General features: G+C 35.9%; 1 protein-coding gene across 3 annotated transcripts in view; it reads left to right on the forward strand.

The window, feature by feature from the left end:
• The window catches only part of EPB41L5 (erythrocyte membrane protein band 4.1 like 5), a 114,520-nt gene that overhangs the window by 13,030 nt on the left and 87,306 nt on the right, over positions 1-14,184 (forward strand). For 2 of the 3 annotated variants that reach the window (XM_081260423.1, XM_081260424.1), the window contains exon 3: positions 7,217-7,321. In XM_081260423.1, the coding sequence (XP_081116549.1) occupies positions 7,217-7,321 (105 nt within the window). The remainder of the gene's footprint in view (positions 1-7,216; positions 7,322-14,184) is intronic. The other variant, XM_081260425.1, reaches the window with a different exon arrangement.

Here is a 14,184-nt window from a genome sequence, read left to right on the forward strand (position 1 = left end):
AGGTAGAGATGGGAGGGAGCGACATTCAAGAAGGAATATGTTCTGCTGAGAAAGAAAGCTGATCAAAGATGTTCTTAATCTGTATAAAAGAATATACAAAGAGGACTGGGTCTGAAAGAGGTGGTGACCTGAAATAATTTGTTAGGAGGAAAACAGAAGAATGTAAATAGCAAGTTCTGGTGTTGAGGCAGCTGAAAAATGGACTTATAGTCAATGAGAGCTGAGTGAGTCTGTGTTTTCACTTTTCCCAATTTTAATGCTACAACATGAAAGAGTATATAGAAATAAATAGAATATTGGCCCTGGAATCAAGAATCTCACATCTGTAATCTACAGACTGGCCATATAAGATCTTTTTACCATTGCTTAAACTGATGAGCCACTTTACAACTCTGAGCCTTTACATAGGTTTTATACTAACCAGAATTACAGGTACAAAGTAATATGGAGGAAGGAAGATCCAGTCTGTCACATAACTGGAAGGCAACACAGGTGTTGTCTTTCTTTATTTTTCACTAATCTGAACCCAGGGCCAAGCACACACTTTATCATTGTGTTACAACCCAAGCCCCAGTGTTTCAATTTTTTTTTTTTTTTAAGAATTTTCAAGGGCTGGGGTTGTGGCTCAGTGGTAGAGTGTTTGCCTTGCACACGTGAGACCCTGGGTTCCATCCTCAGCACCACATAAAAAAATAAATAAATAAAAATAGATATTGTGTCCACCAACAACTAAAAAAATTAAGAAAAAAAGAATTTTCAAAAAAGAAATCATTTTCAAATTGATTGTTCTCCTTCCCGACTTCTTAAAAAATAAAGGAAAATCATTAACTTAAAAAAGAATTTTCAAAATATTTTTTATAGTTGTAGATGGACACATATCTTTATTTATTTTTTTAAATGTTGTGCTGAGGATTGAACCCAGTGCCTCTTATGTGTGTGGCAAGCATTCCACTACTGAGCCACACCAGTGTTTTGATTCTTGAGACACAAGAGTCAAGAGTTTATTAGGAGCATAAAGAACCTTCTAAGCAGAAAGAAATGCATTTTGCGAAGGCTCAGAGGCATGACTTATTAGGAAGTTAAAACATAAAAATGCTGGAGTGAGGGGTTGGGGTTATAGCTCAGTGGTACAGTGCTTGCCTTGCACATATGAGGCACTGGGTTTGATCCTTAGCACCACATAAAAATAAATAAATAAAGATATTGTGTCCATCTTTTTTTTTTTTTTTTTTTGACTTTTATTTTTTTTGTGTGTGTGTGTGTGTGTGTCCATCTTAAAAAAAGAAAAATGCTGAAGTGACCAAGACAAAGTTGTAAGCAAGAACAGTTAATTTGCACTTTAATTTGTAGATATTAGTCAGGCTTGGTGGCATGCCTGTAATCCCCTCAACCCAGGAGACTGAGGCAGGAGTCAAGTCAGGGCCAGCTTCAGCAATTTAAACCCTGTCTGAGGATTAAAAAAAAAAAAAAAAAAATCTGGGGGCTGGGATACTGTGAGGCACTGGGTTTGATTTTTAGACCTTTATTTTATTTATTTATACATGGTGCCATCAACAACTAAAAAAAAAAAAAATCTGTAGATTGTGAGGAATAATTAATGTTGACTTAGGACTTAAAAGCCCCTGAGTCTAATGTATTCTGGAAATCCCAATAAAAGTGCTTTTCTCCTTTAAAAAAAAAAAAATCAAATTAGGCAAAAATAAGAAGCAAAAGACATCTAGATAAGAAGAAGCAAGATATGTTCAAGATGATATTGAACATATAAAAATGCTAATGATTTTGCAAAACAATCTATTGGAGCTAATAAATTGATACAGCAACATCTCAAGATAAATTAGAAAAAAAATTAGTTGCATAGTTGTGCATGAGCAGTGAACAATCTGAAATTAACAATTCCATTTACAATAGCATCAGGGAGAATGAAATACTTGGAATACATTTATCCAAGGAGGCAAAAGATTTGCACACTGAAGACTATAAACATTACTGAGAGAAATGAAACAATACTTAAATAAAAGATAGTCCATGTTAAAGGATAAAAAGATAATTGTTAAGATGGTATTACTCAGATTAAAAGCAATTCCTGTTGAAATCCTAATGATAGTTTTTGCAGAAATAGAAAAACCTTTTCTGAGTTCATATGGAATCTCAGGGGACCCAGATAGCCAAAACAATCTTGAAAAAGAAGGAAATTGGGGGGCTCAAACTTCTTGATTTTAAAATTTAATATAAAACTATAAGAATCAAAAGTAGTGTGGTACTAACATAAAGATAGACATGAGCCTGTGGAATAGGTAGGGCTTCTCTTTAGAGAAGCAAAAGGCAAAAGGGAGGGGAAAGTTCTTTGAAAAGGATTAGGGAGGAGGAGGAACCTTAAAAGGGGCAAAGAGAGGGAGAGGCAAAAGTAACCTCAAAGAACAACTTCCTGATGAAATACAACTACTGAACAGGCTAAGGCAGAAAATCAAGTTAGTGTACCAGCTTGGGCAATTTAATGTGACCGTATATTAAAATAAAATTTAAAAATGAGGTATGTATCTAAGTGATAGAGAGCTTGCCTGGCGTGGGTTCAGTCTCTGGTATGGGTGGGAAGACTTCCCAAAGGAGCTGCCCTGTCATATTTGCATACAGTGGAAAAATTTTGGGCTTTAAAAAGAATGAAATTTTGATACATGCCATCACATGAGTGATACCTTAAAAACATGAATTAAGTAAGCTAGAAACATAAGGCCAAGAATTATTTGGTCTACTTATATGAGCTATACAGAATAAGCAAGTTCATGGACAATAGAAAATAAGTTAACTAGGATCTGGGGGGTGGGGGAGAGAATGGGGGAGTGCTTGTTTAATGGGCATAGTTTGATTGGAATGGTGACAGGTTCTGGGAAAGGATAGTGTTACATGTGAACATCTTTCTGAACTTTAAATTATGTATATAAAGTGGATAAGACAGAATCATCAGGATTACTGTATAAATGTATGCTTAAAAAAGAGAAGTGCTAAGGCTGGGGCTGTAGCGCAGTGGCAGAGGCACACTTGAGGTCCTATATTCGATCCTCAGCACCACTAAAAATAAAATAAAGATATTGTGTCCATCTACAACTTAAAAAAAAGTGCCAACACTTAGGGAGGAAACTTGGAATCAGAAAAATAGGAAAAATGTTTAAGGAAATAATAGATATTTATTTCCTAGAATTTAAGATGAAACATCTTCTTGGATTTTAAAAATCCATATATAATACCATAGAATGCCTTGGTATATGTATAGTTCTGGCATATGCAAGGCCCTGGGTTTGATCCCTAGCATCTCAATAGTCAACAAATAAATAGAATACCTCAGAATTACTGTATATGGTACAGTAAAATTTAAGACTATCGTATAAGCTGGGCATAGTGGCTCTGACCTGTACACCCAGCAGCATGGGAGGTGAGGCAGAAGGATTGCAAGTAAGTGTCAGCAATTTAGTGAGTCCCTAAGCAACTCAGTGAGACCCTGTCTGTAAATAAAATACAAAAAGGGCTGGGGATGCGGCTTAATAGTTAAGTGCCCCTGCTGGGTTCAATCCCTGGTATCACACACAAAAAAAGACTATGAGATATAAAGTCTAAAAGTGAACAAGGTAACATTACAAAGGAACAAATTCAAATTAACATATTCAACAGTATTGACTTCAAAAAGACTATTAATAGAGTAATATTTTTTAAGTATTGAAAAGAGTATTTAAAGTAATTTCAAACCTTGAATTTTATTTCTAGTCATCATTCAAGTGTGAAGGATGAGTAAAAAATTCTCAAATGTAGAAGGCCTTAGAAAATCAGCCAAAGACCTGCTTGAAAAACATTCATGGAGAATTCAAATGAACAGAGAAGCAAATCTAGCAATGCTATAAGACATGTTATATACACATGTAAGATGTATAAATTGAGGTGACCAAATACCCAAGTAAAGATGTTTTTAAAAAATCAGTTTAGGAGCTCATGTTGGTGTACACCTGTAATTACAGCTATTCAAGAGACTGAGGCAGTAGGATTCCAAGTTTGAGGCCAGCCTGGCAACTCAGCAAGACCCTGTCTCCCTTTCACCCCCTGGGGATTGTATCCAGCGGCACTTTACTGCCTGCAGTCTGGCTGGGCACAATTCAGGAGCCACTTATCAAGCAGAAAGGAACTTTATAGAACACAGGCTAGACCATAGGAGCTCTTCAGGAATTCCCTCAGAGCCCAACTGCCACCACAGGCTTCCCACAAGCCTCTAAACCTGCCCCACTCCTCCTGCTCTTGAGGCCGATTGGCTGGGTTGCGTGGGCGGAGCCAAAAAAAAGTCCCCCAATGAGCGGCTCCTTGGTCTGAAAGGGCACAGAAACAGCCCAATGAGTATTGGGTAGGAGGAGCCAATCAGTTGGCAGCTAGAAGTTTGCTGGCTGTGAGCCAATTATCAGCTGTCACTGGAAGTTTGCTGGGGCCCCTTGGCTGTGGCTCTTAGAACTTTACCACTAAGCTACATTTGTAGCTTTGCTGAGTTCCTGAGACTGGCTTCAGACTTGGAAGTCAGCCTTTCTTGTCATTGGGATTATAGGCATGTGCACCATGCCTAACTTGTGAGACCCTGTCTCAAAATAAAATGGTCTGGCTCAGTGGTAGAGCATATTTAGGGTCCTGGGTTTGATCCCTAGCACTACACTAAAAAAGGGGAACAGAACAAATATAAATAATAAACTTAATTAAAAAGCAGAGCGTAATACTCTGGTTTCAAAAACATAAGTAAATGAATGTAAGGTAGACCAGTAGAGAATGGGAAGAGAGGAGAGGAAAAGCAGGGTTATTGGTGAATGAAATGAAGTAAATTAAATTCCATATGTGTATGACTGTCAGAATGATTCCGACTCTTATGTACAACTATAAGGCACCAGAAAGAAGCAACAACAAAAAAGAGATTAATAATATGCTAAAAGGAATCCAAACACACATGCACGCACACACGCACATACTTTTAAATCCTTAGTTTCAATTCTTTTTTCATTCTTTATTTTTATTTATTTTTATGTAGTGCTGAGGATCGAACCTGGGACCTCATATCTGGGAGGCAAGCACTGTACCACTGAGTTACAGCCCCAGCGCCCCAACTATATTTTTTAAAAATATGAAATACTATAAATCACAAATTTGAATTAGATGGGAGAGGCCTAGATAAGAATGTGCATGAAAATTGTTTTCCCTTAGTGCTTTTGCTTATGTGGCTTATATCTATTGATAGTTATTTTGGAAAATATTTTTCATGAAAATGTTATTACTTGTGTTAACATACAACAGTTATGTTGCTGCTATTTTAAAATAACAGCTAATTTTTAAAAACTTCTAATAAGGTAACTATTAATAAAGTAACTTCTAATAAGGTCACTATTAATAAAGTAACTTCTAGTAAGGTCACTATTAAGGTAACATCTAATAAGGTAACTATTATTAGAAGTTTTTAAAAATTAGCTGTTAATTTCAAATAGCAGTAACATACCCCTTGTATGTTAACACAAGTAATAACGTTTTCATGAAAAATATTTTCCAAAATAACTGAGAACTTAGAGTGGCATTGTATTAATGCTGTTACAAATCTTTTTCATGTCTGGTTTAATAAATTTTTTCTTATTTATTTATTTATTTTACTGGGGGATTGAATCTAGGACCTCACATATGTTAGGCAAATGCTCTAACACTACTACATCCCAAGCCCTTTTTCTTGTTTTAATTTTTTTTCAACCAGGGATTGAACCCAGGGGTCTTTACCCACTGAACCACACCTCAGCCCATTTTATTTTTTAAAATTTTAGTTATAGATGGACCCACTACCTTTATTTTATCTTTATGTGGTGCTGAGGATGTGCCTCACATGTGCTAGGCAAGCACTCTCCCACTGAGCTATACCCATGGCTCCCATTTTATTTTTTATTTTGAGTCAGATTCTCAGTAAGTTGCTTAGGGCTTTGCCAGGTTGCTAAGGCTGACTTTGAATTTGTGATCATCTGCCTCAGCCTCCCAGGCTGCTGGGATTACAGGTATGCACCATGTGCCTGGCCTCCCTTTTGTTTTTGAGAGAGTGTCAATAAATTGTCCAGGATGGTGTCAAACTAGGAATCATCCTGCGTCAGCCTCTGAAGTAGGATTATAGGTACGCACCACAGTGCCTGACTGTGGAGTCTGATACTGTGTTGTAATAGTACTGCTTTGTAGTATGTTGCTTTTTCTTTTTTACAGTGTTGGGATTGAACCCCAGGGTCTTGTCTCTGCTAGGCAAGTGCTTTACCACTGAGCTATATTCCTAGTCCTAAAATGTGGGTTCTCCTTCACCCCCCACTCCCCAGTATTGGGGGCCTTGCAAGTACTCTACTATTGAGGTACATCTTCAGCATCCCCAATATGTTGGTTGTTTTGATTGGAATATCTCAGGGGAATCCTAGGACTTCATGGATCTTTTGAAAGGGTCTTGGGAACCCTCAGTGGTCCTGAGACCACATTTTATCTGTTCATTTTTCAGACATCATCTTTGCTATTACCCTCATTATTTGGTGTCTTCTGTATCCCCAAAGTAATTTTCAAATTTTTCATGTTCCCTTCTATCCCCCTGCCATTTCCACATTCTTGTTTGTTTCTGATTTTTTTTTTTCATCAAGCCTTCACTGATAATTCTAGTCACTGATTTTTTCCTAAAATTTGTTTGCAGGTATGGTTAGTTTTGTATGATTTATAGTTATGTGCTCTGTTTTCTTTTTTCACTTGTATTATTGACTCCTTTAAACTAGAATCTATAAAAATTGAGAAGATAAGGCTGGTGGTGTGGTTCAGTGGTAGAATGTGTTTTTACCACGTGATAGGCCATGGGTCCAACTCCCAGCATCCCAAAAAAGAAAATTGTGAGGACAGAACAATAATTTCTCCTTATAAACACATAACTTTGTATAAATATTTGTACTTCAAAGTAGGTAATATTTGTTAGTTGGTAAGAAGGTATTCTCCAGGAAAATACATATAGATCACAAATTTTCTTTTGGCCTCAAATGGTTTATTGGGAAACTATACTATTTTACTAATTATCTGCTGTATCATAATACTTTTTGTGTGGTAAATTGTACTTTCTGTAAGACATTGTGTATAACTAAAATCACCTTTTTAGTCCTTTTGACCTTATAAGCTACTTACTGATGGATTTATTTTCTTGCCATTTCAGAAAAAAGCCAAAGGACAAGAGCTGTTTGATCAGATTATGTATCACCTGGACCTTATTGAAAGTGACTATTTTGGTTTGAGATTTATGGATTCTGCACAAGTAGCAGTGAGTAACCTTTGAAAGTTCTCTTAAGGGAATGGAAATGGAAAATTTCTGAGGATGGTCTTAAGTGCTAGAAAGCTACATTTTTTTTTACTGCATTCTTTATTTCATGTGATTTTCTGAGATCTGAAACTTACCTCTTGCTTTAGAATCACCTGCAGTTCTTGTGAATTCTAGTCTTAAACTGAACTACTAGAGGAAAATCTTTGAAGATGGAACTTAGGATTCTGTTTTTAAAAACCACTGGCTTGGTTTTGGGGCACACGAGCTTATGAATTACTGTAACAAACGTGTTAAGTTTGTATTTTGTAAATTAAGGTGAGTGGACTAGGATATTTTTTAGTTGTAGATGGACACAATACCTTTATATATGTATATGTATATGTGTATATATTATGTGTGTGTGTATGTATATATACATATATATTCTTTATTTGTGGTCCTCAGATCTAATCTAGTACCTCAAATCCTCAGCCCTAAATATTCTTTTTTTATTTTTTTATGTGTATTTTTTAGATGGGAAGTACCAGGGATTGAACTCTGGATTTTGTGTCTGTAAACAGTTGTTCTTTGTACATTGCAGGTGAGAAAATACCATGTAACAGTAGAAAGTTGGAGGCTGTTCAAAGAATTCAATTCTGTATTAGGATTTCACCAAAGGGTGTTTGAAAGAAAGTAGTATTGGATGGTAAAATTGGAGGGTGGATTAGTGGCCATTTCATCCCATCAGTGTACCAAGATTATGAAATAATTGGCAATTTTTATTCTCTAATAATTGGAATTAAATATTTTTCAATCAGGGAGGTTATGTTTTGCTTCAAAAGGTTTTATGTAGAAAATATTGCATAGGTTTTTTGAGAATGGGTGGAGACTAAAGTCAGGAAGAGTTAATACCAACACATTGGTGGTATAAGTGAAATATTAAGGTCAAGACAGTAGTAAACAGAGGGAGAAGATAGTTTAGAAGAATTATCTCCTAGAGATATGGTTTGGAGGACAATTAAAGGGAAGAGAGAAAGCATGGATGAATTAGTAAATAATTGGTTTTACCTAGGATACCAAATCTTTTTTTGTTTAATCCAAATTAAGTCACTTTTTTTTTGTTTTGTTTTGTTTTGTTTTGTTTTTTATTTTATTGTTGGTTGTTCAAAACATTACATAGTTCTTAATATACCATATTTCACAGATTGATTCAAGTGGGTTATGAACTCCCATTTTTACCCCGTATACAGATTGCTGTGTCACATCAGTTACATTTCCATTGATTTACAAATTGCCTTTCTAGTGACTGATGTATTCTGCTGTCTATCCCATTCTCCACTGTCCCCTCACCCCTCCCCTCCCCTCCCCTCCCCTTCTCTCTCTCCATCCCCTCTACTATAAATCGTTTCTTCCACTTATATAATTTTTCTCCTACTCCTCCTTTCCTCTTATATGTAATTGTGTATAACCCTGAGGCTCACCTTCCAATTCCATGCAGTTTCCCTTAACTCTCACTTTCCCTCCCGCCTATCATCCCTGTTTAATGTTATTCTTCTTCTCCAGCTCTTCGTCTCTACCCTGTCCTTGGTTACTCCCCTTATATCAAAGAAGACATTTGACATTTCTTTTTTAAGGATTGGCTAGATTCACTTAGCATAATCTGCTCTAATGCCATCCATTTTCCTCCAAATTCTATGATTTTGTCATTTCTTATTGCAGAGTAATACTCCATTGTGTATAAATGCCACATTTTTTAATCCATTCATCTATTGAAGGGCTTCTAGGTTGGTTCCACAGTCTTGCTATCGTGAATTGTGCTGCTATGAACATCGATATAGCAGTGTCCCTGTAGCATGCTCTTGTTAGGTCTTTAGGGAATAGACCGAGAAGGGGAATAGCTGGGTCAAATGGTGGTTCCATTCCCAGCTTTCCAAGAAATCTCCATACTGCTTTCCAAATTGGCTGCACCATTTTGCAGTCCCACCAACAATGAACAAGTGTACCCATTTCCCCGCATCCTCGCCAGCACTTGTTGTTGTTGGACTTCTTAATGGCTGCCAATCTTACTGGAAACTTATAATCCTTCTGCCTTAGCCTCTAGAGTTGCTGAGATTATAGGTGTGTGTTAGTATATTCAGAGTTTTATAACTATTATCATTATCTAATTCCAGAACATTTTTGTCACACCCAAAAGAAACCCTGTATACATTACCAGTCACTCCCAATTCACCTCTCTCCATAGCCTTTGACAAACACTGATGTTTCTGTGTGGATCTGCCTATTTTGAAAATTTTGTGTAAATGATCATATAACCTTTTTTAAAAATTTAAAAAAAAATTTTTTTGTACTGGGGATTGATCCTAAGTGCTTTACCACTGAGCTATATCCCCAGTCTTTTTATTTTTTTATGTTGAGACAAGATTTTGTTAAATTGCCCATGTTGCCCAGAGTTGCTGGGATTATAGGTGGGTGCTACCAAACCTGGCTAGTAGTCCCCTGCACTTTTTTTTTTTTTTTTTTTTTTTTTTTTTAGTACTAAGGATGGATCCTAGGGGTGCTTAACCACTGAACCATATCCCCAGCCCTTTAATTTTTATTTTTAGCAGGGTCTTGCAAAGTTGCAGAGGGCTTCGCTAAGTTGCTGAGGTTGGTTTTGAACTTGCTATCCTCCTGTCTCAGTCTCCCAAGCTGCCGATTGGCTAGTAGCCTTTTAAATTTGGAAATGCACTTATAATATTTTCAAGGTTCATCCGTGTCTTGTATTTGAATTTCTTAGTACTTGATTTCTTCTTATGTCTGAATAATTTTCCATTGTAAATATACCACATTTTGTTTGGGTTTTATTTCTTCTATTGTTTGGCTGTTATAAATAATGCTGCTCTGGACTCTTTTGAACAAGTTTTTTGTGAACATTATTTTCATTTCTGTTGGATATGTACTTGGGAGTGCAATTTGGGGTCATATGGTAACTATTTAATATTTTGAGGAATTGCCAAACTGTTTTCTACTGTGTTCACACCATTCTGTATTGAGGTTTTCAACATGTCAGTTTATTCATATTTGTGTTTGCTGTTTCTCCTTCTACCGAACCCTTCTTCTTCATTTAGCTATCTTAGTTTTAGGTGGTTATCTCATTGTGGTTTTGATTTGAATTTTCCTCATGATTAACGACATGGGCATCTTTTCATGCACTTATCAAATATTTGTATATTTTCTTTGGAGAAATGTCTATTCACGTCCTTTGTCTTCTTTTTAAGTGGATTGTTTGCCTTTATTACTTTTGAATTATAAGAGTTCTTCATATTTTCTGGTACCAAGTCCTTCTCAGATGTATTATTGGCAAATATTTTCCTTATTTTGTATTTTTCCCCCAACTTTTTTGAGTGTTCTTTGCACAAAGTGTTTGATTTTAATGGAATCTAATTCATTTACTTTTTCTTTGGCTGCTTATGCTGTTAGTGTCCTACCAACAACCTGTGTGTATTATAAGCTTACGATGATTTACATGTACATTTTCTTCTAAAAATTCTATTGTTGCTAGGTGTGATGGTTCACCCCTGTAATCCCAGCAGCTCAGGAGGGTGAGGCAGGAGGATCGTGAGCTCAAAGACAGCCTTAGCAAAAGCGACGTGCTAAGCATCTCATTGAGACCCTGTCTCAAAATAAAATACAAAAAAAGGGGCTGGAGATGTGGCTTGGTGGGTTGCGTGCCAATCCCTGGTACTCTCCCCTGCCCTCCCCAAAAGAGAATAACTTCGAATTTTTCACAAAAACTATTGGACTTCTTGCTGCCCAATATTGATTGTTTATAATTTTTGACTAGGAATATTCTGAAATTGGTCATCTTTGTAAATCTTTTTCAGTACTCTGATTTTGCTTCCTTTGTTTTTTAAATGATGGTGTTGCCAAATTAAATTTCATGTAAGCATATGAGTAGTGATATCATTGCTCTTATCTATACAGTGTTGATTTGTTTCAGCTAATATTTATTTTGCTGTATTATAAAGAGCTATGTTGTGAATAATTTTTAAAAAATATTTTTTAGTTGTAGATAGACACAATACCTTAACATATATACATATATGTGTGTGTGTATATATATATAGAATATATATATATTCTGTATTTGTGGTGCTGAAGATCGAACCTAGTATCTCAAATCTCCAGCCCTAAATATTCTTTTTTAATTTTTTTATGTGTATTTTTTTTTGGGGGGGGGGAAGTACCAGGGATTGAACTCAAGGGCACTCAACCACTAAGCCACACTCCCAACCCTTTTTTTGTATATAATTCGTTGTACTTATTATGTCACTTAGTAATTGTGGGTGTAGGAAAGGTAACACTTTGTTCTAATTTGTTCACTAATTTAGTTTTGTTCACTAAGTGTGGTCTAGTGATTTTTGAGATTGGATTTCAATTTAGGTATTTTATAAGCATAGTGCTGTTTTCACTACAGACAGTGTGCTTTGTGGTGGTTTTGCATGTAGTAGATTGTTTTTGGTTAGATTATAGCAATACCAGGTATTCTGGTTTTGTAGTACAGATTTTTAACATCTTCTAGAATTGTTTAAGATGTTAAAATTTGTTTTAAAATAATTCTTAAATTCAAAGTATAAGTCCCTACTCACAGAAGAAAAATTTTTGTGCAGAGGCAATTGTTTTGAGAGATAGTTAACATTTCACTGCTTTTATGCTCTTTGCACTTTGAACAAGGGTAATGATGCATTTCTTTAGTCAGCCCTGCAGGTGTTTAGTAAGCAGGAATCTTTGAAGAGCTGTCTACAGATTATTTGATTTGGAGGGCCTAGGATGAGGATTTGTATATGTACAAATTCCTGTGTAGTTCTTTGGTTTAGTTATTTCTGTTGTGCTTATAATTACATATTCATAACTTTTTTGGGGGTGTACCAGGGATTAAATTCAGGGCACTTAACCACTGAGCCAAATCCCCAACCCCCTTTTTTATTTTTTATTGTATTTATAGAGACAGGGTCTTGCTAAGTTGCTTTAGGGCCTCGCCAAGTTGCTTATCCTCCTGCTTCTGGATTACAGGCATTCATCACTGCGCCTGGCTTATTATTCATATCTTAAGACATACAAGTCAACAATTGTTCTTCCATAGCTCAGTAGGATGGAAAGAAATATGGGTTTCTGCATCCTTTGATATCTATCAATTAAATTTTTAAAAACAGGAAGTTAGAAGGGAATTTGTTTCCTTTTTAAAGTACAGCAAGGAAAGAGAACCTTGTTAGTTTCACACCAAGCACCCAAGAATCTGTATCTGCATCTTCTCACTTTCATCTTCTCACATAATTTAAACTCAACCCCTAAAGACCTTTATTTAAGGAAAATACTATGAGTGCCTATCTGGGAGCTCTGAATTTTCCAGTCCTTGGACATGGAATGTGGAGGGGATGAAAGAAAACAGATTTGAGAATATGCAAACATGAACTCGGACCTTTCCCAGAAGAAAGTCACCCAGAACTCCCCCAGCTCCTGAATCTTTACTGTAAAATGTGTTTGATGCTTTATCTAGAGTCTTATGGGAGGGCAAATACTAGAAGCTGTTACATGCAGGTAGCCAAGAGGCTGAAACGCCTGCTTGGAAGATAGCTCTAGACCTTTTTCTCACTGGAATGAGTTTATGTGTAATGTGCTTCTTGGTAGGACTGTATGAATTAGTAGAAAGGTGTATTATGAGACTAGTCCTAAATAGTTCTGACCAGGGAAAAAATTTAAGAAAGATTCTAGTATAACTGGTCTATATTAATGTTTCCTTCTTCAAAATTTGTTATGTCAAAGTTTATATTTAGCCTTTTTGATTTTTCAGGGCATTGTTCTGCCCCCTCCCCTCCTTTTGAAGTGTTGGGTATCAAACTCAGGGTCTTACACATGCTTGTCGAGCATTATACCACTGAACCACATCCCTAGCCCCTTCATGCACTGTTATAATGTTCTTCACTCTTTACTAGTTCTTATCCTTTTAATAATATATTTAGTACTAGGGTTGAACCCAGGGGCACTTTACCTCTGAGCTACATTCCCAGCCCCTTTTATTTTTTTATTTTGAGACAGAGTCTCACTAAATTTATGAGGCTGGCCTTCAACCTGTGATCTTCTTGACTCAGCCTCATGAGCCACTGGGATTATAGGCATGTGTTACTGTGCCTGGCTTAACCCACATATGTTTTAAAATATTTTTTTCTTTCCTGTTTGAAGAAACAGAAAAATCAATAACACTGCGGTGGGGTATATGTCCAATTTAGGGAACAGGGTTGTGTGAGGGGACTGTTGGCCTTGTACTTTTTACCACATATTTAATCTTAGGCAATATCCATATATCAATTTTATTGCTATATAAAATATTAAAGGGGTTTGTGGTTATTGTTTTAAGTAATGTTTATTATAGAGTAAGAAAACACAAAGAAGAAAAAAATCATCAGCATCTTAATTAACCTAGAGATAACATCTCTGTTATATTGTCTCAGCCTGAAAGAAAATTCATGTTTAAATATACAGTTTTTTTGGGCTGGGCTGGGGCTCAAGCTGTAGCGCGCTCACCTGGCATGCGTGCAGCCCGGATTCAATCCTCAGCACCACATACAAACAAAGATGTGTCTGCCAAAAACTAAAAAATAAATATTAAAAAATTCTCTCTCAAAAAAAATATACAGTTTTGTACAGTTTGGCAAAAAAAATTATGCTTTGTGATATACTAGTTATATTAAAAAAAAGTTATTTCCAGATCTTAAGTGTTAACCTTCATTCTTTTTAATTGCTGCATGTTGCTCTAGCATATTTAAATACTTTATTTTACTCATTATTATTGTATATATAGATTGTTTCAACTTTATCTAATTCCTTGTAGGTAGATCTATACACAT

Source organism: Spermophilus citellus, assembly GCF_964194105.1.
Source record: "Spermophilus citellus genome assembly, chromosome: 11".
NCBI classification, from domain to species: Eukaryota; Metazoa; Chordata; class Mammalia; order Rodentia; family Sciuridae; genus Spermophilus; species Spermophilus citellus.